Below are 27,438 nucleotides of genomic sequence, written 5' to 3'. Positions count from 1 at the left end.
GTGGGACCCCAGTCCTCTGCCATCGGCTTTTCATCCCCAGCCGTCAGGCCTGGCACCCCCCACCTCGAGTCTGGCCAGGGCTGGCTCTGCTCGCAGCCACGTCTGGCAGGGTCCTGGGCCCCCAGCGGCTCTCTCCAGTGTTCAGCCCGGCCTCTATTTGTCTGGGACAGCCGAGGGCTTTTGTTTTGCTCCCTTCAGCCTCCACTTCCTCCCTCCGCGAAGAGACTGCTAAGGAGCTCTGGGCCCAAGTGCCACCAGCTGGCGGGGGGAGGGGGGGAGGGGGGCGGCTCAGCAGGCTAGGGAGGGAGGTCCACGTGTCCACGTGGCTGGCCTCCCACCCTACAGCCCTTACTGAACTCCTAGGTCAGGCCACCAGGCCTTTGCCCACGCAACTCCCCCATCCCCCATCCAGCACCTTCTGCCCCTTGGGGCCCCTCCACCCGGGCTCCCCCATCTCCTCTCACAGCCTGGAGAGACCGACCCAGGTCGCCAGCCCCTCACCCCACCACACTCCCGTGAGTGTGCGTGCATATGCGCGTGAGTGTGCGCACACACACACACACACACACACAGCTAATACGCACACGCACAGGCCAGGCGTCACGGGATCCCGGGAGAAGCTGGTTTCAGCGGCAGAGTGCAAGGAGCATTGCCTCAAGCCTCCGCCCATGACCAAGCCCCCCAGGCCAGGGGCCTAGCTGCTTGCCCCTCTCTCGGGGCTGCCTCCTAATACCTCAGGCTCCTTCACCTTCCTACAGCCCCCACCCCGGAAGCCTGCTTGCCTGCTTGTCCTGGGGACAACTAGATACAGACCCCCCCACTAAGTGGAGCCCCCCACAGGGGGCTGCGCCAGGCCCAGCATGGCATTTGGGGTGGGGTCTGCACTTCAACGGGTGCTGTCCCTCATCGGTAGCTGAGCGGGGAGGGGCCTGCTCCCGCCCCTCCCCCACCCCATCCACTTTCTTAGGAGAAGGCCAGGCCTGGCCTAGGCTGAGCTGGGGCCCCTTGGGGTCTCTTTTAGGCTGAGAGAGCTGGGGACAAAGAGGCAGCTGCCAGCGGGGTGGGGGTGGGGGGTGGCACGGCCTTTGTGCGCGTCCGGCCCCTCCTGGTGACCTCACTGCCGGCCAGAGAAGGGCCCTTTCTTCCCAAAGGCAACCGTTGGGAATCCGCCTGGGGACAAAGCTGCTGCCAGGCGGGGAACAAGTGAGTGGACGGCCCCCCTCGTGGCATAAATTAGGGGGCCTGAGGTGGAGGAGGGGAGGGCAGCTGCAGCTGGCGCCCAGGGCAGAGCACACCCGTTCGTGTGTGCAAATGCACCGACGGACAACCCCACTCCCCACTCCCACACGGGTGCACACGGGGCTGCCCCTGCCACAGTGGGGCGCGCTGGCCTGGGGACGCAGAGAGCCTCTGCTGGAGGAAGGAGTGAGGATGTCTGCAGGGTGGGGACTCTGTCGCCAGGGGGAGTTGGGACACAAGGTTGCAGGGCTGGGGCCGAGCCTGCACATGGACCCCCAGAGCTGACTGTCTCTGGGTGTCTGAGGTCCAGCAGGTTCCCAGGCCCTGGGGTCCCGTGGCAGGCCCCTTGGCCTTCCAGCTCAGCAGGTGAGGTCAGGAAAACATTCGGTTTTAGCTGAGTGGTGCCTTGTGACACCCACCCCCTGTGGGGCCAAGGGCTTGTCCCCAGGGCTCCTGCTCCTCCATAAAGTATCCTCACAGCCTTATTGGCCCTCAGCCCTCCCTGCCCAGGGCACCACCACTGCCCCACAGATGACTCCTGCGTGAGACCTGGGTGGGGAGCATCCAGGGTGGCCAACTGCAGCAGGGCCATGTGGACGTCGCAGGACTCAGCCAGCACGGGTCACCCAGACTGTCCCTCCGGCTGCCCCACGAATGCACCAGGTCTCCTCTGGCAACTTGCTTTGCCTCCCTGGGCATTGGAAACACTTGTCTCATTCCCCACAGCTCCAGGCCAGGCAGGCTTCCTGCCGGTGGAGGCAGTGGGCACAGAGCTGGCCCTTGATGGTCAGCTTCGGTTCTGGAGGCAGGCACAAGGTGCTGTCAGGCCCAGGGGGTCTCCCTCAAAGAATGAGGCCCTCCCCACCTGCCCTGCCTGCCATGAGCAGAGTCTGGCCCCGGTGTTCTGGCCGTGCTGGTGACACGCTGAGAAGCTGTCTGAGCTGGTGAAGGCACCGGCCCTCCTGTGGGTCCTGTCCCGTGAAGGGATGCATGGGCAGCTCAGGGCTCTGTCCTCAGTGCTCCTAGCTGCCCCCTCCCACACTGGGGGCCTTGACCCGAGGCCTGTGGTGCAAGATCAGAGAACTTCGCAGCTTGCTGTCACCGCAGCAGCACGAAGAGCCCTGACGTTTCTGGGGGGCTCCAAAGGTCTTTAGCAACCCCTGAGACCACAGCCCACCAGGAGACGGGGAGGGGACTTGTGTGGCTGGGCACCTACTGGGTACTGGGCATTTCTGCGCCCCATCTCTCCCCTCTAAAGAACAGGAGACTGAATTACCACGGGCTGGGCCCAGCATCCATGGGTGGGCGGCAGTCAGGAGGAGGCCAAGGCTACTAGGGCACGGAGCCCCCAAAGGCCAGGGCGTGCAGCCCCACCCCCACCCCAGGCCTGAAAGCCCTGCACCCTCTCCAGGAGCAGTGAGCCAGCGCGCCACGGGGGCGGGGGTGGGGGGGGGCTAAGTAGGCCAGAGCTTTGTGCGCGTTGCCATGGCGCTGCCATGGCGCTGCCGTGCGCCGCCTCCTGGGCCGTTCCCAGGACACCTCCAGCCTCCGCCAGGGCTCCCTCTCAGGCCCGGCGCGCCCGTCCCCACTCAGGGACTGCTCCCAGTCCCCGAGCCCCCCCCCCCAGGCCCCTGGCCCACCCACCGTCTGCTGGGGGTCCATGCCAGAATGTCTCTGCCCCACCTTTCCACACACACAGCACACAGGTGCACGCCCGCACAGGTGCACCCGCACACAGCGCCCACAGAGCGGAGCACGCATGCGCGCACACGTACACAAAGTGCGACGTGCACGCACACGCACAGCCACGCGAGGCGCGAGGCGGAGATGCAGCGGCCACTGCATTGGAGTCCCCAAGAGCTTCACGTCCACCCCCCAAGGCGAAGTGGGAGGCAAGACGTCAGTGCAGGGCTTCAGCTCCGAGACCCACCTGGGCTCCCAGGGCCGCTAAGCCCAGAGCTGGGCTTCAGAGGTCTTGGTAAGGGGCCCGCCTCCCCTCATGTGCTTGCTGATGGTGGGGAGGAGAGGAGAGGGCTCTGCTGGCCTAGGACTTACGGGACACACTGGTCTAAAGGGAGGACGTGATTGGCACTGAGTTCAGATGAAGTCCGTCTCCGGGAGGCATTGGGACCTACTGGGCTCCTTCCAACATGATGGCTGCTGCCACCCCCAGGGCTCCACTCGGGCCACACGGGACTCTCAGCAGCCCCCTTCTCAGACAGTGGCCCAGAGACACACTAATGGATAGCTGCCCTGGCCAAGGCCTCGGGCTGTCTCTGGGGCCAGTGGAGCAGAGAGGCCCTAGGGCCCTGGACAGCCCGACCTGACTCCCGTTGTCAGCTCATGTCAAAGGGTGGAGTCTGGGCATTAGGGGAGGGAACCAGGGTCCCTGAACCTCTGCAGGACCCCACTGAGGCTGGGCAGGGACAGAGGCAGGGCAGGGGGGTTGCTGCTGAGAGGCCCCAGGAAGCTTCCTTGGGCAGGGACATGGTGGGGAGTGGCAGAGTGGGGGCTTCATGGAAGGGCAGGTGGATGGGCTGGAGCCAGGGCGCTGGGGCAAGGCAGGAGTCCCTGGACATCAGGGCAGGAGGCAGGAAGAGGGCCTTCCTTGCTCCGGGGGCTGAACTGATGGCAAGGAGGCTTCCTTTGTGTTGCGGTCACTGCCATGGTGAGGCCACATTGGAGGCCAGGAGTTAAGGCCCCCCACCGCCCAGCTGTACCCTGGGTCACCGCCAGGCTCCAGGGGAGCAAATGAGGCTGCTGGAGTTGGTGCCATCACCCTCCAGGCCCTCCCTGCAGCTGCTGTGGGCAGCACGAAGCCAGCCTCCAGAGGCCTGCCTTGCTTGGTGACAGGTGACCTTTGCCTTGTTCACCATCACCTGTGCTGTTCTGCTTGCTGCTGACCCCACAGTGCAGTGTGGGGGCCCTGTCAGCCTGGAGACAGCCCTGGGAGGTCTGCTGGGAGAAACTGAGGCCTGGAGAAGAACAGGATGACAGGGCTCCTTGAGCCCCCCAAAACACCAGGGGGAGGCCCAGGGAGGGTGAGGACCAGCCTTCAGTTCCCACAGCAGCCCTTCCTGACCCTGAGGGTCCAGACCCCAGCCCAGGCACACCTATGCCCTCCTTCCTTCTTTTCAGCTTTCCTTGACTTTCTCCACCCTCCTGCCCTAGAGCCCAAAACACGGGACCTGTAGTGGGGCCTGAGGACAGAGGAGCGGGTGGCGATTACCCAGCTCCAGGGGGCGTCTGTCCAAGGCCAGAGCATCACAGAGCCCCGAGGGCAGGGGGTCAGGAAGGTCGAGCTGGAGTTACCCAGGATGGGGGACCAGCCTGCGGGAAGTGGACAGACAGGCAGCATGGGCTTCCCTGCCTGCCAGGCGGTGGGGGCTCCACCCTGACGGTGTGGGGCCACATGGGGCCTGAGGCAGTCCTGCCAGACCCCAGCTTTCAGGGGAGGGTCAGAAGCTGTGAGAACCACAGGGCTCCTCACAGACCCACCATGGTGCATGGTCGCGGCATGACGGGTCACGGAGCCCCCACGGACAGCCAGTTGGGGGCAGAAGCCGCGGCCAGGCCGCGCCACGGCCACCTGTCCACCAGCACGAGGGCAGGTGCGCTCCGCGGGGACCCAGGCGCGACAGCTGCGAGGCCGGCCTGCTGCTCGCTTTCTGTGGCTCCCTCCACCCTGGGAGGCCCTGGGTCCCGGAGGCCGGGTCGCGGGCGCCGCCTTGCGGCTGCTATTACAACCACAATGAACGACCCGCTCGTGACACCTCCAAGGTCAAGGGAGCCGTGCGCCCAGCAGGTGCGGGGGCAGCACGGGCCTGGGCTGTGCGGAGGGCCACCTGGGGCTTGGAGGGGGTGGGGGAGTTGGGGAGGGTTTGGTTGAGTCCTCCTTCTCCTCTAGAGATCTCACTGGGAGGGGTCCCCTGAGGCGCCCTCCCAAGCCCCTGGCGCCCAGCCTACCATCTGGATAGACACTCATGGGATGAGTCACCGCGCCAGGAGTGAGCTCCAGTGAGGAGCTGCGGCCAGTGGGGCCTAGGGGAAGGTGCCCGGTCTCAGAGGGCCACCTCTATTGCTCTATTGTACCTGGCTCTCTGTTCTTGGGGACTTTCTGATCCAGGAGGCAGTCCTGCTGCCCAAGGCGCCTACAGCGGCCCCCTCCCCCCTCCCCCAGCCAGCAAGGTTCCATGGGGTCCCGCCTGCAGACTCTCACCTGACCTCTCACCAGCCACACCTCAGGGCCTGTGCCTGCGCGTTGATCTGCCTGCACACTTTTGCCCAGATCCCGTGTGGCCTCTGCTCCCAGGGCTGCCCCAATAGCCATTTTGGTCCTAGGCCACCTTCTTTCTTTCCTTGGAGTGCCTGGGTGGGGGGGGCAGGGGGGGTGGAAGCTGGGTGTCCCAGGGGAAGTAAGGCATATGGAGCCAGGAGCTGAGGGCCGCTGGGAGTGCCTACAGGGAGGGAAGTGTGGGGAGGCTGGCAGAGGGAGCCCACGCGAGACCTCAGGGTGAGGGCCGGCCGCTGGTGCCTCGCTGCCCCAGGCCCAAGGGTCAAGCTGTCCCCTGTGCCCACTGCATCTTGCACCTTTAATAACCAGCTCCTTTGTTAGTGAGCTAGACCCAGGGAGTTCTCACACTTGCCCTGCTTATGTGACTGTCCCCATGCCAAGTCCCTCCGGTCAGGCAGGCCAGACCCTTGGGAGCCCCCATCCCTGGTGCTACCTCACTGCCCCGCCCCAAATCCTCTCCCTCCGTCCCTCACTCTGCCTGCTTCTCTTACCGTACCCTCTCTCCTGGGCCCCCTGCCCTGGCCCCATTGCTCCCAGTTCAGTGCCCACCCCTGCCACCGGGGTGAGCACTCAACAGGTCACCCAGTCCTGAAAGACTCAGATGCCCCCGAAGCTCCCTGGGGGCCTGCCATCCCGCTGCTGCACACCCCGCTCCACCCCTGCTCCCTGCCAAGCTCTGCCAGGCCCTCAGGTATGCCTGGTACCAGGCTCTGGGCCTCCACCCCTGCTGCTCCCTCACCTGGGAGGCCTTCCCACCCCAAGGGGCTTGGTGCAAAAGGTGCGCCCCTTGAGGGCATCATCTGACTCCCCGCACAGGCTCCCCAACCAGGGGCGCACGTGCGGGGCACACACCCACCCTGCCCCTGAGCTGTGTGCTCCATGACCCTTGTCTGCCTTCTCCCGGATATGGGGACACTGCTGGGGCTGTGGCTGCCAACTGCCCAGGTCCCCCAGGAGAGGAGCCCATGGACGCGCGCTGCACGAACGCAGAGGCCCTCCCTGACTCAGGAGGGCATCCCGTCCCCTCCACTGCCCTGCTAGCTCCTGTGGTGCCCTTTCCAGTCATTCTCTCACTCAACAAATATTTATTGGCTGAGCCAGGTGCTGTTCTAGGGACTGACGATACTGCCAGGAAGAAACCAGGTTCGTGACCTCAGGGTCTGTATGGAGACAAGAGTGGCCAGCCCTGCGCGGTGGCTTCGGGCCTGGGACTCTCCGCTGAGCCTGCCGGACTGGACCGCTGCTGGTCTCCTGGCAGGTGGCGCGTGCTGTTGGTTCCCGCTGCCCTGGGGTTCGCTGGGCTTAGTCTGAAGCCTGGGGTGGTTACTGGCCACTCAGTGGTCAGACCAGATGTGCCGAGGATCAGGGAAAGAGCCCAGGACCCAATCCTTTCTGCAGGGCCAGCCACCAGGTGGTCGCTGGGCTGCCTGTGACCAGGCACCATATGGCAGCAGTTCCATTCTCCACCCTCCCCAGGGAAACAGAGCGACCCAGGATGGTGAGAGAGAAGGGCGGCCTGCACAGACCTCAGGGGTCCTGGTGGGACCCTCCATGCCCATTTCCAGCCCCATGAGCTCTGGTGTAGTGCCCCTCTTGGCAGAAGGTTCCTGCCTCTCTGCCTGACACACTGGGCCTTGGGCACCTTGCTATCCAGCCCCAGACCGGGGGGTGAGGGCTGCCTATGTCCCTTCGGCTCCTCACCTGGCTAGATGCTCAGCCAAGGGCAGTTGGTCAGAGGCGGGGGTGGCGACACACCGGCCTGGCCGGTCCTCTCACAACACGGGCCTTGGTCTGGGGCACTCTTGACCCTGTCCGAGAGGATGAGGGGGTATAGGGCAAGTTCCTGACTGTGATGCCAGGATCCTGGCTACAGGTGCAGTAGACGAAAGTTCTTTGAGTCCTGATGAGCAGAAAAGCAGCTGTTTTATTTTTATTTATGTAAGATTTTATTTTGGGGCGCCTGGGTAGCGCAGTCATTAAGTGTCTGCCTTCGGCTCAGGGCATGATCCCGGCGTTCCAGGATCAAGTCCCACATCGGGCTCCTCCGCTGGGAGCCTGCTTCTTCCTCTCCCACTCCCCTGCTGTGTTCCCTCTCTCGCTGGCTGTCTCTCTGTCACATAAATAAATAAAAAAATCGTAAAAAAAAAAAGATTTTATTTTTTTAAAGTGTTAAATAGGCTCCATGTCCAATGTGGGGCTCAAACTCATGACTCCGAGAATAAGAGTTGCACGCTTTACCGGCTGAGCCCACCAGGCACCTCAAGGTAGCTGATTCTGAACACTTCATGAAGCTATCTGAAATCCGATTTCCACTCATGAATTGCGACTCATGTATTCCGCAGGTTCTTGAATATGTATCATGCACCAGGAGCTGAGAACACTACTTCTCAAGAAGAGTTCATTGAAAGGACATGGTAAGTCTGGAAGGCAGTGTGGGGTGGCCTGGCGAGAGGTGACAAGTGAGCCAGAGGCCAGGGAGCTGTGGGAGGAAGGGCAGGTGTAGAGGCCACGCCCACAGCCTGGCCAGGTAGGAAGGTGACGGGACCACCCAGGTCTGCCTCCAAGGTCCGTGGAGGACCAGGATGGGGACACTCATGTCAGCATGAGGGCTGGCCGTGTTCACTTGGGAAACACAGTACAAGGAAATGGGAGAGTTTAAGGATTTTATTTTGAGAGAGCACATGAGCAGGGGAAGGGCAGAGGGGGAGAGAGAGAGAATCTCAAGCAGACTCCGTGCTGAGCGCAGAACCAGACTCAGGGCTCCATCCCATGACCCTGAGATCATGACCTGAGCCAAAACCAAGGGTCAGACGCTCAACCTACTGGCCACCCAGGCGTCCTGAAATGGCTCGAGTTTAAAGGATTATTGTACAAATGAAATGGGCCTGTGTTATGACCACGGAGTGAAGATGTGGAGGCAGGCAGTACCCCTCAAACTGGGAGCCACAGCCTCCTGGCAGCTCAGGAAGGTGTACAGATCCAAAGAGGAGAAATATTAACTTCACTTTGAGGATAAGTAGGAAGAAGATATTTTTCCAGTTATAATTCACAATGAAGAGACATGAGGACACAGTAAGATGCTGGTTTAAGACAGTATTTCTTATTAAGTTTTCCCATTAAAAGGGATGCAGGGCAGGGGGTGGGGCATCTGGCTGGCTCAGTCAGTAGGGCATGCCACTCTTGATCTTGGGGTTGTCATTTGAGCCCCATGTTGGGTATAGAGATTACTTAAAAATAAAATCTTAAAAAAAAAAAGGTTGCAGGGTTTATTGACGTTTGGAGACCCATGTGGTGTGCGTTAGCTGAAGTCCTCCTCAGCCTTTGGTGCTAATGGCCCACATTGTGGGAAGACCCTGAAGCTTGGCAGGAGAGCTGAGATTTCTGGCCCCAGCCTGAGCTCTCAACTGCTGGGCCTGAGCTCTCAGCTGCTCCTCCAGGGTGGCCCACCCTGAGTTCATAGTGTGCTCAGGGCCCTGCGGATAGGACCTGCCCTCCAGGTAAACTGGGGTGGGAGTTCTGCTGATTTGGTGCTGTCCCGGACAGTGTCTGCCTTCCCTATGTGCCCTGTGACCCAGGGCAGTTCCTTGGGCAAGTGATCACCCAAGGGTCTGAATTATCTATGAAACAATACTAAACCTACCTTGGAACAGTTCTGAGAATTCAGTGTGCATGTAACATGCTTCACACAGGGCCTGGCACATTGGTTCAGTCAGTCCAGGGTGGTTTGGAAAATGAAGCATTTACATTACAGAAGTGGGGGCACCTGGGTGTCTCAGCTAAGCGTCCGGCTCTTGATCTCAGCTTAGGTCTTGACGGAGCTCGGCAGAGAGTCTGCTTGGAAGATTCTCCCTCTGCCCCTGCCCCCCTCGCTCTCTCTCTCTCAAATCAATCAATCAATCACAGCAGAAGCCACCATCAGACACATCCTGACCACCTGGGTAACCTCAGACTTGCATCCAGAGGCCCAATCTGGGCCTTGCCCCAGCCCCCTCCGGGGTTCCTCCTGTCCAGTGCCCTTGGGGGCCCCTGAGCCCTTTCCCTCAGCCTCCCTGGCCCATATGCCCCGTGGCCTCAACAGTGCACACTCAGCACCCGCTCAGCTCCTGATGCCCAGGCATTTATGCCAGAGACAGATCCGAAGCGCCCAGTACAGCATGTCCTCTACCACCTTAACCAGACTGGTTTTTTCTTCGGGGCCACACAGTGCGATGGGTATTTCCCAACCATTAGCACAGCACGAAGCATGCAGCAGGAGCTGGACAACACTGGTTCTAACGTCCACAAGGAATCAAAGCCTAACGCAGTATACACTGCATCTCTGTGCGCGGCAGAGGATTTATTAGCAAATTTCAAGTTTCCCCCAAAGTATTCTTTTTTAACCTGTACAATTTGTTTCTTTTCCCTTCTGGGCCTAGGGCACATTTGCATGGCTGAGCAGGCTGCCCCTGCCTCTATGTGGGTCACCTGGAAGACATTTGCAGAAGAGAGGACAGCAGAAACGTGCTCACAGAAGGCCAGAAGCAGAACAAACAAGGTCCTGCTTTCACGTAACAGGCGCACAACAGGCAGGGCACCTCCCCCAAGTTGAGGGGGACTAGTCCTCGCTGGAGGCGGAACAGAGGTGGCCGAGCCCTGGAAGGACTAACTGGTCAGAGATACCAACTCTCTGCTAAAGAGAGGATGAGCTTCAATAGCACCCCTGAACTCGAGCCTTTTCTCCGGGGAGAGGAGCTTCCCGGACTTTGCCTCTTTGCTACAGGTAAGGTCAACTCCTGTGCGCACGGGCCCGTGGGCAGAACGGGAGGCCACATCTCCCCTGGGCCGTTGCTTACATGGCACTTCTGGGGTTGCTTACATGGAACGGTTACTCCTTCACCTGCCGCGGGACCCTGGTCCGTGCTCAGTGCTTCCACCTCCTTAGGCCGCTGCCACCAACTGGACCTATGGAGCCCGCCTTCCCCATGCCTGGCCCACTCTGCCAAGACATCACTCCTCACCCAGGCCGGACCGGAAGCGAAGGTGAATCAGAACAGAACTCACACCTCAGACTCACATCCTTTCTCCACTGCAAAGATAAGCTAAGAGATTTTTATTGCACTAATAATTAAGGGTATACTAATATCTCAAAATACTGAATTATTTCAGACATACGATTACAATAGTCATACAGTGAATAGAGGGGGGACAGGAACCAACAGCCTGGAGGAACACATCTGTATTGTACGTCAAAATCAATGGCAAATATTTCTCCAATTATTCTTAGAAAAATACATGTTAGAAGCCGAAAAGCTTTGCTTAAGAACAACCTGTATGTACAGGATAAGCTTAGGCCTTCAAAAACCAAATAAAAATTGGCAAAGTAAAACAAACGAGAAACCCTGGTTAAACGTCTCGCACATGCTAACCTGTATCACATACACTATACGTAGGCATTGTAGCAAAATAAAGCATCCCACTGTACTCAGGAGACTTACTAATTTTCATAACTACTTCATTATTAGGTTGACTGACTTTAGTCTAATTTGGGTAAAGACTGACCTGAAAGCAAAGCTGTCTGCATGTGAGGTGAAGAAAGCAAACATTCCCAGGCAGTTTTTTGCGTGAACATGGATTATACCGTTTAATGCAGACCCAAGGCCAAACATTTTTTGGGGGGGTAGGTTTTACTTCCATTACAGGTTCTCTCCATGTAAGATCATAAAAATACAATACAATGTCATGAGCTCAATGTAAAGTTACATGCGGCAGCCCCTATGCACAGACAGCTCCCAACAGGGGACACAAAAAGCTAAATCCAGGGTCACTGGAGTTCCTTACGGGAGAGTGAGCAGGTGGGACGGGAGACGTCATGCCCTGAGTCACTTGAGGATGATCTGATCATGGCAATGACCAAAAGAACCCACTGGAGAAATCCGCAACAGCTCTCAGAGACTTCCCTCCACTCATAGGCGGAGCTCAGAGCTCGGGGGCGGGAGCCACCTCTAGAAATGCTACAGAACACCTTGTTTGCAAGGAACAGCACGGGCGGGTCCCTTCCGGAAGAACAATGGATACTTTCAAAGGAAATGCTGACATTTAACCTTCAAATCTGACATTGCAAATGAAGTAGAGCCTGGGGCAGGACATGCCTCAAGTGCTTGAGAGGATGCCTTGATTTCCCAGGGGGATAAACTGAGGCAGCACTTGAGTATAAAAACTCCAAAGATTTTAAGAGCACCCAAAAATTATGATACAGAATAGCAGTCCTAAAAGGACTTTGGCCAAAATGAGCCCCCAGCGACCTGCACTGGGGACCTGCAGGGGCCAGGCACTGAATGTGCACACGGGAGGGGCTCAAGGCGCAAAGACGCAAATGCCCTTGACTCCACTATCCGCGGAATCCTGCTAGAACAGTTCCAGTAGGAAACACACATCTAGGGCTTTTAATTACCGGGCAATGCTGAGACAAAGTGAAAATCTCTTGAGGGCCACACTTTTATCATCTTTTCGGTATTTAGGGCTATTCCCCTTATCTCTTATTTTTAGCTGCCTACAGTTACCAAATCGGTATCTGGGAAAGGAAATGACAGACTGCCACAGAGTCCAAAGGCCGTACTCTAGCAGGGTTACCGTGTGAAAGGTGACAACACAAAGTCTGTTCCTCATCCTGCTGGGACCAACGGGTTATCAAGGCACTTCAGAACTTTGGGAAATTCTTTTGTTCCCATTAACTGGCAGCCATAGAACTGGATCCTCAGAAATCTGTAAACCCTTTAGCAGAAGGAAAACCACCACGCACGGACAGACCTTACTGGCTCTTTCCCCACCTAGAGACACGTCCACGTGCCAGGGACGTGAGCTACGGGCCCAGCAGGTGCCGAGCTGCTTTCACTGCTCGGGCCCGGGCGCGAGGGGTCTGGACGCTGGGAGCAGCCAGCAAGGTGTGGTCCTGCGGAGCTGCTGGCGGTTCCTGCTCTCCGCGGCTAGGAAACGGCCCCGTGTGTGTCCGGACTTTGTCCGTGAGGCAGCCTCCAACCGCCCGGGGCGCTACACCACACCTGTCGGCTTCGTAGTGCCACCTGACAGCACTAACTCGTGTCCAGCCTGCAGGATCTTGCCACAGGGATGGGTGTTTCCTTTTTTCTTTTTTAAAGGTTTCCTAACTTCACTTAACTGTTCCCATCCTTACTGACAACTACGGAAAATTATAAATTCAGCGCTTACAACAAAAACTTGAAGGTAATTAGTTGGTGTTTTACCCCTTCTTCAGTGCAGTCTCAAAGGTTTTTTGCTATTAATTTTCATAATTTTCTTACGTTGCACATGAAAATAAGATTTCCCCCTCTAAATGCAGAGTATGGGGGAAAATACAGACACCATTTTCCAAACAAAAAATGCTTATGAAAAAAAACCAGAAAATCTGAAAACAAAAAACCCCCACCCTATTAACTTGTGTTGGACCAGTGAGGCCTTAGAAACGAAGGAAAAAAACCCCAAACCCTTCTGCTTTATGAAGCATAATAAAACATATCATTGTATTGCTTTTGTATTTAGATCTTTCTTCTACCTAACCAAAAATTTCCCCCCTTCTCATAATTGTTCTAGTGTTCTATCAGGTTATGTCTGTATCTAGATCCTGAATGATCGGCATTTCAATGGTTGCACAACCCACTTAAAAATGACAAAAGCTGCCCGTTCCACTTTCTGATTACCCCCCCAAAAACCACATCACAACATACAGATAATGATCCAAATGGAAAAGTTAACGTGCTGTAATGAATTTGTTTTGCAACATCAAAAGCAGCAGAGATACTGAATATAATTTGCTTAAATCATAAAAACGGAGATTGAAATCTGCATGTATAAATCACATTTAGGCTCAACGAACTGAAAGCTCTCCATAAACACATAGAAGTATACATAAAGTGCAAAACAAGAGGTGTCCACCATGAGACGGGGAGCTCAGTACTCCCACTCGTCGGACTTCAAGTCGAGATAGCTGAGGATGTTCTGCGCGAGCTTCACGGCCTGCTTCCTGGCGGCCTTACACCTCTCCTCTCCTTGCGGGTCCACGGCGTCCAGGGCCAGCAGCTGCTTAGTGAGCAGCTCTTCCAGCCGGATGTAGTTCTTATCAGTTCGGTTCCCATCAAATGAAAGAACTTCTCCCTGGATCTCGGACAAGTGTCCCAGGATGCTCCAGACCGCCTTATGGGACGGGTGCTCCTCACAGGCGAAGGCCTTCCTCTTCTCCAGGGCCTCCTTCAAGTCAATGTAGGTTATCAGGGTCTGCACCTCAATCACCGCTCTTCTCCGAGCTTCCCGGATGCAAGGGTTCTTCTCGAGACTCACCTCATCCAACTGTCCAATCAGACCCTGCAATTCTGTTTTGGAGCTCAGGTACAATTCAGGAGGATTTTGTGCTTGAAGAAGTTCATTTTTTATTTCTCTCATTCTCTTGAGGACCTTTTCTATTTTTAAAATGGAATGATTCTGTCCCAGGTCAAATGCATAAGTAGTATCTGCTTCCTCTTCCAAATCCAAATATTTCAATAATTTGTTGATATCTTCCACTACCTCCCGCCGATAATTTCTGATTTCTGTCCGCCCACACACATCCAGGGCATCCAGATCCGCAATCAGGCCCGACAGCACACAGGACAAGTGCCTGCAAGTCTCATTATTGTTCACGCCCATCAGAAGCGCGATCAGAGTGCCCCGGGCCTTGTTCACCTCACACATCACCGAGTTGATTTTGGCAACTGAAGGATGCGCATCCTCGGACAGTGGCAGGGAAGGCTGCTTTTTCACACAGTCCTCGATGATCTCTTGCACCGCACAGATTTTGGTTAAAGTGTGATACCTCGCTTTCCGCAAGGAGATCTTCCCTCCGGTTTTGACATGTGTCAGCCTCAGGATGATATCCTGGATGCCTTCTTCAAATTCATCAGTGACACAGTTGCCCCCGCTATAAAATGGCACAATCTTCTCTTTCACCAGGGACTGGGCTTCTGTAAAGATGTTCTGTATCTCGATCCGGTGTGGGTGGTTTGCATTCTGCTCCAACTCTTTGAGAAGACACTCTGTCTCTTGTGCTGCCCTCTTCCTCGCTTGCTGGATATCTCCTTTCCCTTCAGTATCTACAGAGTCTATTTCAAAAAGTTGTTTCGTTAGAAACCTCTCCAGTTTCTTGTAATTCTTGTCATCTGACAGACCACTGAAGCCAATTACTTGCTGTTCTATACTTTTTACTTCCTTTTGGATTTCTTGAAGCCTACTGATAGAAGGATGTTGGTTTCCCATATCCATACTTTTATTGTGTTCGGTTTTACAAGCACTAAAAAATGATAAGAATGCCAAATTACACAAAGTCTCTACAGGACGTAATCGTATATTCATTTATCCTGAAATTCTTATTTTAAAAAGACATATTCAAGAAAAAGGGGCCGTCATTACTGTGATCCAAACAACAGTCATACCCCAGTACAGAGAGTGTGACTAATCCAGTTTCCTGAAAATCACCTACACGAAGCAGTGATTAAGAACAGACAGGATGCTGCAGTGGGAATGAGCTGGAGCTCGCAGCCTGTGAATTTCCAGTGTCCTCAGCTGAAAGAGAGCAGCGTACGTCTTTACGCGTGCGGCACTGGGTCAACTACCGGCTTGGAAACAGCACAAGTATCTTAGGTAATATTAACGCTGGCCCCAGTTGCTGGCAACAGCAGGGCACCTTTGTGGCTCTAAAACAGTAGCTTGTTTAACCTTCAAAGGTAACAGTGCGTAGTTTCCAGAAAAAATAACTAAGTGAAACAAATAGCGGATCCCAGTCACCCCCAAAAGTTCTGCGTTCCTCTCCACCCTTCATGCGTTTCTACATAGCTACCCTGTTTCTCCCGGCCCCCTGTGAGTACCTCACAAATCTTCCCTCCACAGGAAAGGAAAGGTGACTGGCACTGTGTTAAAAGCACCACCTTGGCCTTTGGAGGGCTAGTACCTCCCCAGGCCCCATCATGTTCCCTTCCCCTCCCCCCCAAATGCGACAACTGTGAACAATTCGCTCATTAGCCTCCCATTGAGAGTCAGGAATGGCTTAACGCATTTTCCCCCCATGCTCTTGGGTTTCTACCAGCCGGCTCACGCAGGAGGACGGATGATCAGTTGACACCGATCCCTTGTGCGTGTCCGGGCCAGGAACATGCCTCTGGAGGCCCACGAAGGGCGGGCTGCCCGGTTTCTTTCCCCCCCACTTCTCGCCCTTCCCTGCCAGCACTTTACCCAGAAAAGGTCTAAGCTGGTTTGGTCTTGGCTTCCCGTGGGTGAGGTGGCGAGGTGGAAGGTCAGCCCTTTACGGGGTGCGGCAACGGAGCAGGGCCCCTAGCTGCATCCCTCTCACCCCTGCCGGCTAGGTCTGAACCGGGCGGCCGGTGAAGGGGCCGGCGGTGGCGCGGCAGCTACTGGCCGCAGCGGCCGCTCCGGGCGTCTCGCCCGGACCCCCGACGCGCCCGCATGCCCTGACCTCACAATGGCCCGCGCGGGGAGGGGGTGGCCGCGCTCGGCCGGGTCGCCGAGCCCCCCGGGCCGGAGAAAGCCCCAGGAGGGGGTCGAGCGGGCCGGCCCGCGTCGGACGTAGGCAGGACGCGGCGCCTGGCCGAGGCCCGGTAGGGCGGGAGCAAGGGGCGCGCCGGCGCAGGGGTGGCCCGCAGGCCCTCCAGCCGCCGCGCCGCGCTCACCTGTGCCGCCCGCGCCATCGCGCGCTCCGCCGCCGACGCCCAGCGACTCCGCCGCTCCCGCCGTCGCCTGCTCTGCGGCCCCGCCCCGGGCCGATCAGCCCTAACCCTGAGAAAAAAGTCCTCCGGCGCCGCGCCCGCGCCCACCCTGCCACTACCGCCTGGCACGGCAGCCCGGAAGGGCCCGCGGCCCTAGAGCAGCCGCCGCCCCCCCCCCCCGCCCCCGCGCCGCGTCCCCCGGACGCGGGTCCCACGCGGGGAAAGCGCACGGTCGGCCGCGCCGCTCCCTCCCGCCGGCTTTGCGACCGTGCCGTAAGGCAGCCCCTCGCTCCGGCGCAGCTTTGCCGTGCGCTGCGGCAGCTGGGGGACGCTGGCCATGGCGGCCTTGCGGCCAGCGAGGAGCGCTCTTCTTTCTCCGCTCTGCCGCGCCTTTGCTGGCCCCAGCTATCAGCTCTCCCCCGAGCGCGCCGCGGAGCGCAGGGATGCGGCGTCGGGCCGGGTAAGCGGGGTTCCTGCAGAGGGCGAGTCGGGAGGGCGGACCGCCAGTGGCGACTGACCCAGGGACACCTGTGGGCCCCGCACCCCTTCGTGCCCGGCTGCGGCATCAGCCGAGCTTTCCCGGAGCAGGTCCCGCGGCCCACGAGGGGTTGGGGGCGCGGAGAGTGGGCAGTCTCCCGCGCGAGGGGCCCCCGGCCTCGGAGCCCCCAAGTGTCCTGCGTCAACCGCCTTGGTGTCGTGGAGCCTAGGGTGTCGCTGCCACCCGGGGACTGTTGACAGAGCTTTTGCTAACGCAGCAGTCAGCTGGCGAATTTGCACGCACCTTATTTCTTCTCGAAGATAATTCTTACAGTTGAAGAGCTCTTGATGTGCACAGCATATTTTGTTGTTTTGGTCTGGTTTTGGGTTCGTTAAGATTATTAGTGTATTTCTTCAAGGAATGGCACACTTCATCGTCGTATTTTGTGGGACTGCCCGTTGAATAGTTTTTCTTGTTTGGAAACTATGTGCATACGTGCATGTCACGGGTGGAAGGTTAATGGTTAATACCTGTAGCAACAAAGAATGACAGTTTTTATAAATTGCACTTCTTTGAAGAAGGATGTTTTGTCCACGTAGTCCTAGGCTTTGATTCCAGCTGTCACATGAAAATGTTGACTGAGGTGTGGAATGGGCTGCAGATATAATATTTGAACAAAGCATACGTATACTAACACCGAATTTGCCAACAGGCTAAGGACAGAGCCTGGGAAAACTGGGATAAAGAAGCCAGTTAAGAATGCCACCGCCTGGGTGGCACAGCGGTTAAGCGTCTGCCTTCGGCTCAGGGCGTGATCCCAGCGTTATGGGATCGAGTCCCGCATCAGGCTCCTCCACTGTGAGCCTGCTTCTTCCTCTTCCACTCTGCCTGCTTGTGTTCCCTCTCTGTCAAATAAATAAATAAATAAATAAAATCTTAAAAAAAAAAAAAAGGAATCCAGAAGGTGCCTGGCTGTAAATTTTCATTTATTTTAGTTTGTTGCTGTTAGCATACTTTTATAAACACAGCTTTGAAGTTCTGTCTAGTTATAGCTGAGACAAGAAGTTAGCAGGGCTACTGGTCACCTGGATCAGTTCACTGTTATAGTGGACACAGTTGTGACTTATATTCCTACAACATAGAAACCCACCCAGCTTCTCATTCTGTGGGCAGGAAGCTATTCAACATGTATCTGAAAATGCTCTGGAAGGGCAAACTTCACATCAACAACTGTCCCTAGGATGAGGACTTACCTTAGCTTATTTCTTGAGCTAGTGCTGGAAAAAAGAACACACAAGGGGCACCTGGCTGGCTCAGTCGGTGGAGCATGCGATTCTTGATCTCGGAACTGTGAGTTCGAGCCCCCACATTGAGTGTAGAGATTACTTAAAAATAAAATCTTAAAAAAGAAAAAAAACACCCAAACACGGTTTTCTTTATTGTCACATAGCCTTTGGTTAAAATAAATCTTACCGTGGGTCTAATCCTCGAGACGAGACCTTTCTTCCTATTGTAGTCCCAAGTGACTAGGAAGCTGGTGCTCCTCACCTGTCGGGCTGTCCAAGCCTGTGACGGTGTTGATTGTGATGGTGTGGAAAGTGGAGCAGTTGGCCCATGAGTCAGACCTTGTTCTGTTCTAGCATTATGACTTGCGGTGGTTGTGGTTTTTTGTTTGTTTTGTTCTTTTAAGGATGTGTGCCCCATTATGCTAGATATTCTATGGAATTTAAAGGAACAGTTCTTACTTCAGGGCATTTTGTGTTTCCTATGTGTTTGGTCTTATCTTTGAGTGTTTGCTGAGTATGTGGCTGGTTCTCCAGGTAATTAATTCCTGCAGCACAAAGAGATTGTTGTCTTTCAGACTTTGATTTTAAATATTAGGTCTTCTTTAAAGTAATAGGTTGTAAACCTTCTGTTTTCTTTATTTAAACAGATATATTCTAATCCTATATGTTCACACATTTTTAATTACGTTTTTAAATTCAACTTCAGTATAGTTACCATAGTGTTATATTAGTTTCAGGTGTACAATATAGTGATTCAGCACTTCCATACATGACCCAGTGCTCATTACAGGTGCGCTCCTTAACCCCATCCCCTATTTCCCCATCCCCCCACCTACCTCCCCTCTGGTAACCATCAGTGTGATCTCTGTAATTAAGTCTGTTTCTTGGTTTGCCTCTTTTTTCTTTCCTTTGCTCATTAGTTTTGTTTCTTAAATTGCACACGAGTCTTTCTCTGACTTACTTATTTCACTTAGCATAATACTTTCTAGGTCCATCCGTGTTGTTGCAAGTGGCAAGATTTCATTCTTTTTGCGGCAGAGTAATATTCCACTGCAGATGTACCACATCTTCTTTATCCATTCATCAATCAGTGGACCCTTGGGCTGCTTCCAGATCTTGGCTATTGTAGATAATGCTACTATAAACATGGGGGTGCATGTATCCCTTTGAATTAGTGTTTCTGTATTCTTTGGGTAAATACCCCATAGTGTGATTACTAGATCGTAGGGGTGGCTCTATTTTTAACTTTTTGAGGAACCTCCATCCTGTTTTCCAGAGCGGCTGCACCAGTTTGCATTCCCATCGACAGTGCAGGAGTGCTCCCCTTTTGCCACATCCTTGCCAACATCTGTTGTTTCACACTATGTATTTTTCATTATTTCTTTGTTCTCCATTGGCGTTAAGGAGAGCTGCTTTTAGGATCTAATGATTTATTCCCATCTCTTATCTTTGTACCACTTTTTCTTCCAAGTCCAACTTAAAAAGTCAGCTCTTGGGGCACCTGGGTGGCTCAGGCAATTGAGCATCTGACTCCTGGTTTCGGTTCAAGTCATGATCTCAGGGTCATGAGATCGAGCCCCAGGTCAGGCTCGCACTCAACACGGAGTCTGCTTAAGATTCTCTCCCTCTCCCTCTGGCCCTCCCCCACACCCTCTCTCTCAAATGATTAAATAAATTTTTTAAAAAGTCCACTCTTAAATTAAGTGTTCTCTAGCCACTTCACACCCGTTTATTCCTTATCTATGTACCTCACATCTTTGGTCCTAAACTTGTTTGTGCATTTGGAAGACTAAAAAAAATGTGATTGGTCTGGGATGTGGCCCTGGCATCAGGATAGTTATTTATTTTCTTGGTTTGTCTAGTTTCCCCTGCCTTCCCCCACCCAGGTTCATTGAAGTATACCATCAGGATTTTATGGGGGAGTCTAATAAGCTCACAAGTTAGAGAACCACTGGTTATATGATATGCATTCGTATTTGCTTGTAGTCCTGAATTTCATTAACATAATAATAGTTAACATTTATTAAGCATTTACTTGCCCTGTTCTAAGAGCTTTGAATATTTTATTTATTTGATTTTGTTTTAAAGATTTTATTTTATTATTTATTAGAGAGAGAGAGAGAGAACAAGCAGGGGGAGTGGTAGGCAGAGGGAGAGGGAGAAGCAGGCTCCCCATAGAGCAGGGAGCCTGATGTGGGGCTCAATCCCAGGACCCCGGGATCATGACCTGAACCAAAGGCAGACGCTTCACTGACTGAGCCACCCAGGTGCCCCGAGCTTTGCATATTTTAGTTTGTTTTCCCAAACCTGTGAAGTAGGTGCTTCATCATCCCCATTTTACACACGAGAAAACTGGAAGCACAGGGAGATTGAAGAGTTTCCTCAAGATCCCAGTGCTTGTACATGAGGAGTATCTATGTTATAGTTCCTGTATCTAGAGAATAATGAAGTAAAATTTTTCTTCTAGTAATTTTTGGATCAAAAAAACCAAACACACCCTCAGCATGGAGAGGCAATATTTACAGATAAATAGTGGAAGTACTGATCCCGTGTTTTGCTTACATTTTCATTAAAGAGAATGATCTTCAATGCCTCGCCCCAAGTGTAGACTCAGTAAACGTAAGGAGGAAGTTAAACGCCAGATAAATGAGAAACTGGTGAGAGGTCTCGTCAGAGGATATTTCTAGTGTTTAAAGGCTTTCAATAAGTTTTTTGGGAAAAAAATTAAAGCTAGAGCAGAGGACTTTAAAATTGTGTGGTTAGGGGCACCTAACCACCTAAAGGACTCTTTGGCTCAGGCCATGATCTCAAGGGGTCCTGGGATGGAGCCCCACATCTGTCAGGCTCCAGGCTCAGTGGGTAGTCAGCTTTTGGATTCTCTCTCTTCCTCTCCCTCTGCCCCCCCCCCCCGCTCAAATAAATAAATAAATAAATCTTAAAAGGAAAAATCGTGTGGTTAAACTCCATTATTCTCAAGACAAGGGCCCAGGGCCCAAAGAGGTGGAATGACTAGCCTCGTGTTACCCAGCAGAGTCAGGGCTAAAGGGAGCCGTTCTCATTCTCAGTCTGGTGTTCTCATCTCCCCATGTGCTTTTTCATCGAGTGAAGCAAATACAGGGTTTCCCCTTATTCTGTTAATGTGGACAGTTGCACTCATTTCTTGTTACTTACGGGAAATTTAAAACATGCAAAAATAGAAGAATAGAAAGAATTGCTGTGTATCCAGTACCCTGCTTCTACAGTTATCTACTTGCGGGTGTTTATCTCATCTTTACCCCGTCCATCCCCCCCCCCCAGATAATTTTGTGGCAAATATCAGACTGCATATTTCATTTGTAACTGTTTCCATATGTATCTTTAAAAGATATGGACTTTAAAAATACATATAAACATAATAACTAAAAATTATAATTCTTTAATTCCAGCAAATGTTCAGTGTTCAGGTTTTTTCGATTGTCTTAGAAGTGTCTTTTTTTTTTTTTTTCATTTGCTTGTATTAGGGTGCAGATAAAGTCTACACATTGCAATTGATTGATATTCTTTTAGTTCTCTTTTGATCTATAGGTTTTGACCATCCGCTTCTGTTTTTCAAAGCAGTTTATTCGGGAGCAGGGGAAGGACGTGTCCTGTAAAATTTCCCACAGTCTGCATTTTGCTGTTGGCTTTCCCCTGGTGTCATTTAATGTGTTCCTCCCATCTGTGTGTTTCCTGTAAATGGACAGCTGCGATCTAGAGCCTTGACCACAGATTTGACTTTTTTTTTGAGATGACTACTTCACTGGGGGTTTGTCTTCTTCCATCAGGATTGATTGATTTTTTGATGTTAAACCAAGTTCTCACTCCCACTATAAACCCAGTTTGGTCTTGATGTGCTGGTCTTTTTATGTACTGCTGACTGTGGTATGCCGAGGTATCTAGCTTCTGTCTAGATCGCGGGAGTTGGGGGATTCCAGCCCTCCAGACGGTCAGACTTTAAATTCCCATCTCAGAAGTGTCCGGACGATAGACCAGGAAACACCCGCAGAAACACTAAAATTTGCCAACATTTGTTCATCTTTGCCCACAGGTTTCCCCAGTGGCCAATAGTGTGACACCTTAACTCAGGAGCTATGTACAGGCACTTCTGGGAAGGAGGCCCTGGGGGAAAATCTTCCCTTCCAAATCCTGGCTTCTGGGGGCGGGGAGGTGCCCCAGAACAGGAGTGCGCTGGGAGAGCTTGGGCCTGCTGTAAAACGGAAGGGATGGAGAATGAGGCTGGGCCTACCCAGCGGGACGGGGAGAAGCGTGAGACGGAGAGAAGCCCAGCACGGGGCTCCCAGCCTGGCAGTTTGCACTTCAAGAGAAAAGACCGGAAGGTTAGTGCCTCACCAGATACAGTGATGAAAACTCAGTCTGACAAGTAGGTGCACGCATGGTCCTTCCACTGCAAAGAGGGAACATCTGTCCGGCTGCTTGCCAGCGGGGCTGTTAGGTTCCAGCTTGCACGGCCCCGCCTCCTGGAGACAGCCACTCCGCTGTGAGCAAACTGTGCATTACATGCTGGTGCCGTGAGAACCATAAATTACGGTAATTACTCTAACCTCAAAGGGAGTCTTCCTTTTACAGAAGGACTTTTTCCTCCCCCAAGCCCCTTCTCCTCCCTTTTAAATAGCAGTTCTTGGATGTACAAAGATGGAACGTTTATTTATAGGGGAGAGCAGACGAGCTTCCTCTGCTACAATTAAGATGGAATCTCAGATCATAGTGGAGAGCTGAGGATGGTTGACAGAGCTCACCCATCATGCAGATTACATGAGTGGTCACAAAGCGACAGATAAGAAAGCGTAACTAAACTCTCCTGGTGCTTCTTTGAGCTTGCTTCATTCCGTGTGGGTCGCTCGGAAAAGCCATGAATTGTTGGGATGGCTCCTTGAACGTTTCCTGATGGGCAGCTGTAAGAAGAAGAGCCTAGGGTATGGGTCTGGAAGGTGGTAAAACTGGTGAAGCACAGTTAGGGTAAAGCCTGCCCGTCTGTCCCCTTGCTGCTGTCCTTCAGCGTCCTCGGCCAGCTTGGGGGAGGGGAGGAGCCCCCGGCTTGGGATGGAAAAATGCAGGCGTGAGCCTGGGCTGGCGGTCTCTGTTTCCATCCAGTGGGTCCCTTTGTGTGAATCGCCTTTAGTTTCTAAGACTAAAGGCTTTGGGGCAGAAGCCCAGAAATATTCATGAAGGGTTTATTTAAAGGCTTTTTCCAAAAAAAACCAAAAAAACTGTAGAGATCATATATTGTTTTTGGAATGATGGATAACATGTTAAAGATCTACGTATTGCCATCCTGCTCTTGCTTTCTGAGAAGGATTGTTAGGCCAGTCTCGTATCAGATTAGTATTTGATGATGACAAGCAGCAGTTTCAGGTCTTAGGTAAGCAGATGAGGGTGTGTTTCTGCCAGCAGGGCCCTGTTGCTGTCACACGGGAAGGAGGAATTCAGTCCCCTCTGTGGACTCACTGGCCCTCCATTTGGAACTTTCCACCTTGGCTGTGCCTCTTCTGAAGCATCCAGCTTTGCATGAGACACTCCGGAAGTACTAGGCCAAAGTAAACATGATCCGATGTGAAGCTGTCTGAATCTGCAAGAAAAAATGAACGAGAGTGAAGTCAGACTGAGCAGGTCTGTAGGCGGCGCAGTCCAGTGTGGGCTGGGGACCCAAGCAGTCGTGGCCACGCAGAGGTGACAGCAGTGGCTGGGCTTCTCCCCTCCCTCCCAGTCAGCCGGTCAGTCTGGCTTGCATATCCCCTGCAGCTCTGGCCTGTGCACCTGCACCAGCCCCTCCCTGTTCACCCACGGTGCGAGTCTTACTCCGGAACACTCAGTGAGGCTCTGCTTCTCTGACTGTACAGACTTCGGAAAATCTAGAAACTCGTCAGGAACTAACAGTTAAGGATCCTCAAAAACCCAAGGAGCCTGGGTGGCTCAGTCGTGAAGCGTCTGCCTCCAGCTCAGGTCATGATCCCAGGGTCCTGGGATTGAGCCCTGCATCGGGCTTCCTGCTGAGCAGGAAGCCTGCTTCTCCCTCTCCCACTCCCCCTGCTTGTGTTCCCTCTCTTGCTGTCTCTCTCTCTGTCAAATAAATAAAACCTTAAAAAAAAAAAAAACCCAAAATGTAAAGAACACTCGATAGTGATGATTTTTGGCTCACTCAGAACTTCTGAACATTCTGATGCTAGTTCATCAATACTTGCCATCTCTCATTTGTTAGGTGTCTTTCCACCAAATAGTTCATATAAATTGAGCTTTTTGAAGATGGAGTGGATTTCTTACATAAACAGAGAGAGTCAACAGGAAAGATTAAGACTGGGAAGAACACTGTTGCGACAAGTACGTGTTCCGCCCGGAGAGCAGACAGACGGGCCGCATCGCCCGCGCGGGAGAAGCAGGTGCAAACAAGCGCTGTGAGGAGCCCGGAGAGCCCCGGAGGTGTGCCCTTGAACCTGCGTGACGATGAGCGATGTGGGGGGGGGGGGGCGAGGACCCAGGGAGAGCGTGCGCAGAGTCTGAGGAGGGACAGAAGCAGGCTGGTGTGTCATTAAAGGAGGCTCCTGGCGGGGGAGGCAAAAGGAGGGACTGGGGCCCGAGCAGGCCCAGACTGCCAGACCGCAGGAGGGGTTGACTCTCCCGAGGGTAATGGGTAATCACTGAAGAAGGTTTTGAGGGAAAGGGGAGCACAGTTTGATTGGGGGGGGGGTTGTTGGAGAGATTGCTTCGCCACATCGGTGGGCGTGGAGACAGAGTAGACGGGGAGGGTGCGGTCCCAACCGGGAGCTGCTCAGACCAGCCCATCACAGAGTCGTCAGGGGGACAGAAACAGGTCTCCGCTCCCGCCCTGTAAGCCTCAGGAGGAGACGGTGCGGCTGTGTGAGTCCTTCCGGTCCTGTGGGGGTGGCAGTGTCGCCTGGGGCCGGGGCGGAACTCAGGCTGGCTCTGCAAAGCTGGCGCCTTCAGCCCCAGAGAAGAAGGCTCCTCAAAGGATAGCGTGTGACTTTTTAAAAAAAAACTTTGATCAGCTGTAGGTTCTTGCATCTGCTACTGCGAGAAAAAGTGATCTGACTACAAAGCAGTAGGGAAGGGCGCCTGGGTAGCGCATCTGCCTTCGGCTCAGGGCGTGATCCCAGCGTTCTGGGATCAAGTCCCACATCAGGCTCCTCTGCTGGGAGCCTGCTTCTTCCTCTCCCACTCCCCCTGCTTGTGTTCCCTCTCTCGCTGGCTGTCTCTCTGTCACATAAATAAATAAAATATTAAAAAAAAAAAAAGCAGTAGGGAAGTGGGGTGACTTGTGAGGGCATTTGTGGCAGGATCCAGAGTGGAGAGTGTGTGCTGGTGCGTGGTCTGGGACCTGTGGTCTAGGACCCAGCTAGCACTCATACCCTGCCGGGAACAGAGCCGTGTGCTGCATTTTCAGGAATTTTGCTGATAAATGGCCGTTAGTAAAAATTATACACTAAATGAGTTCTATTAAAAGTAAAAATAATATACACTTAAAATGTTATTTCTGTTTATTTTACTACATTTTACAATGTTCTGTGCTTGTGAGGTTATTTATGACTATTGTACTTACATGGTGCAAATACCATATAATGGTGTGCTGCTTGAAATTGTCCATGGTGGAAGTATTAGCAAATGTGCTAAATTGGGGCTGGATTTACTGTTTTGTTGATTGTCTTGACTTGGGAAATGAAGGAGAAAACGTTAGTAAGAGAGGTTGAATTAATAAGTATGTCTTGTCCGTCGCCAGCGTGTTGTGAGTAGCCCCAGCCCAGGAAGTGTTCTTCTAGTAGTCAGAAACAAAGAAATGACACGTTGTTGACAAATAGGGCTTGTTTGACTTCTCTCCTGCCCTTAATATCAAGTAACCTTCGTGTCTGAAGTACACTAACTGGTCACCTGCAACCACGGGTTGGCTAGTAATAGAAGGTTTTGGCAGAAATCTGTGAAAGAACTGCAGTGAGATAGCACTTCATGCCTAGGACAATGGTTACCGTGAGAACAAAGGTGCAGGGACGAGCGGTGACAAGGACGCGGAGAAACTCTCCAGCGCTACTGGGGAGAATGTACATGGTGCAGCTGCTCTGGGAAAGTTTGGCATTTCTCAAAAGGTTAAGCATAGAGTTACCATATGACCCGGCACGCCTGTGTACACACCGAGAGAATTGAAAACACGCGTCCACACAAAATCAGTACGTGAATGGTTCCAGCAGCGCTATCATAATCCACCGAGGGTACCTGGATGGGGCCGTCAGTTGAGCATCTGACTCTTGGTTTCCACACAGGTCGTGATCTTGTGGTCGTGGGATCGAGCCCCACGTTGGGCTGTGTGCTCGGCTCGGAGTCTGCTTGGGATTCTCTCTCTTTCCCTCTGCGCCTCCTGCTGGTGCGCACACTCTCTCCGCCCCCCCTCAAAAATAAATAAATAAAAGCTTTAAAAAAAAGGCTCCAAAATGGAAACAACCCAGATGTTCTCAGCTGATGAATGGATAAACCAAATGTTATATCCATACTATAACATTATCAGTCAGCCATAAAAAGGCGTGAAGTACTGACACGTGCTGCAGCGTGGATGAGCCTTGAAAACACGTATGTGAAGGAGGCCAGTCCCGAAGGAGCACCGACTGTACTGTTCCATTCACATGAAATGACCACAAAAGGCAAATCCGTTCAAGTGGAAAGTAGAGCGTTGGTTGCCAAGAGCTGGGGAGGGAGAATGGGGAGTGACTGCTCATAGGGACAGGGTTTCTTCTTGGGGTGGTGACCGTGTTCTGGATTGGCAATGGTTGCACATCTCTGGGGACATGCTAAAACACTGAATTGCGTTAACAGGGTTAATTTTATAGTATGTGAATCATTTCTCACCAAAGCTGTTGTTAAAACAATTAATGAAAACAGTTTGTAAGAATCAGTTGGCTATGTGGAATTTACAAGAAAGGGTATCATAGTTTATTATATGTGAGGTGTGTACCACACATCCTTATATCAGCAAAGTTATAATCCTACACGTCCCTGAGGCATATTAAACACATACCAGCACATTGCTCAGGCGGCGGCCCCATCGATCCCTCACCACTGCCCCAGGCTTCTCCCTGCTCCTCCACCTCACGGCCCCCAGCTCCACCCCCAGCCACAGCAGAGAGAGGCTCCTGGCTCTCCTCCAGAGCAGGCCTGGGGTCTCTCCTCACACTCTTCTGGGGCCACTTCTGTGTGGTCATTGCTCTGGAAATGCTGCTTGAATTTCAGGAACATCTTGTACCGCTATCTTGGCACACTCTTCCAAGCATATTTTGTTTCTATGAAATAACAGTGCTTTTAATCTGTGATAATTGACATGCATTATAAGTTCTCAAACATTTGCATAACAGGCTTTGAGTGACC

At 53.3% G+C, this 27,438-nt stretch overlaps 2 protein-coding genes and 1 long non-coding RNA gene across 6 annotated transcripts in view; 2 read left to right on the top strand and 1 right to left on the bottom strand.

The window, feature by feature from the left end:
• The first annotated feature begins 7,875 nt into the window (after positions 1-7,875).
• LOC113267217 (uncharacterized) lies at positions 7,876-10,902 on the top strand. The gene is made up of 3 exons (XR_003320623.4): positions 7,876-7,947; positions 9,949-10,292; positions 10,455-10,902. It is a non-coding gene; the product is annotated as an uncharacterized LOC113267217 (long non-coding RNA).
• On the bottom strand, positions 10,588-16,357 carry BAG5 (BAG cochaperone 5). Of its 3 annotated transcripts, none has more exons than XM_026515225.4 (2): positions 16,240-16,357; positions 10,588-14,846 (listed from the first exon to the last, which is right to left on the bottom strand). In XM_026515225.4, exon 2 carries the CDS (start codon positions 14,816-14,818, stop codon positions 13,475-13,477), a length of 1,344 nt encoding a protein of 447 aa, XP_026371010.1. In that variant the 5' UTR covers positions 14,819-14,846; positions 16,240-16,357; the 3' UTR covers positions 10,588-13,474. The 3 variants fall into 3 exon arrangements, with proteins under 3 accessions (XP_026371010.1, XP_044245940.1, XP_026371011.1); XM_044390005.3 differs by lacking the exon at positions 16,240-16,357 and adding an exon at positions 16,026-16,164; XM_026515226.4 differs by lacking the exon at positions 16,240-16,357 and adding an exon at positions 15,785-15,990.
• Positions 16,358-16,559: 202 nt separating this feature from the next.
• Positions 16,560-27,438, top strand: part of LOC113267216 (cytochrome c oxidase assembly factor 8) — a 29,763-nt gene continuing 18,884 nt past the window's right edge. For both annotated transcript variants that reach the window (XR_006411292.3, XM_026515227.4), the window contains exon 1: positions 16,560-16,735. Coding sequence is in view for 1 of the 2 variants with exons in the window: in XM_026515227.4 (XP_026371012.1) it covers positions 16,613-16,735 (123 nt within the window). In the remaining variant the exon portion in view is untranslated. The remainder of the gene's footprint in view (positions 16,736-27,438) is intronic.

Source organism: Ursus arctos, unplaced genomic scaffold (assembly GCF_023065955.2).
Source record: "Ursus arctos isolate Adak ecotype North America unplaced genomic scaffold, UrsArc2.0 scaffold_25, whole genome shotgun sequence".
NCBI lineage: Eukaryota > Metazoa > Chordata > Mammalia > Carnivora > Ursidae > Ursus > Ursus arctos.
Note: the sequence above shows the minus strand (reverse complement) of the source record. Positions and strands in the feature narration are given on the sequence as shown.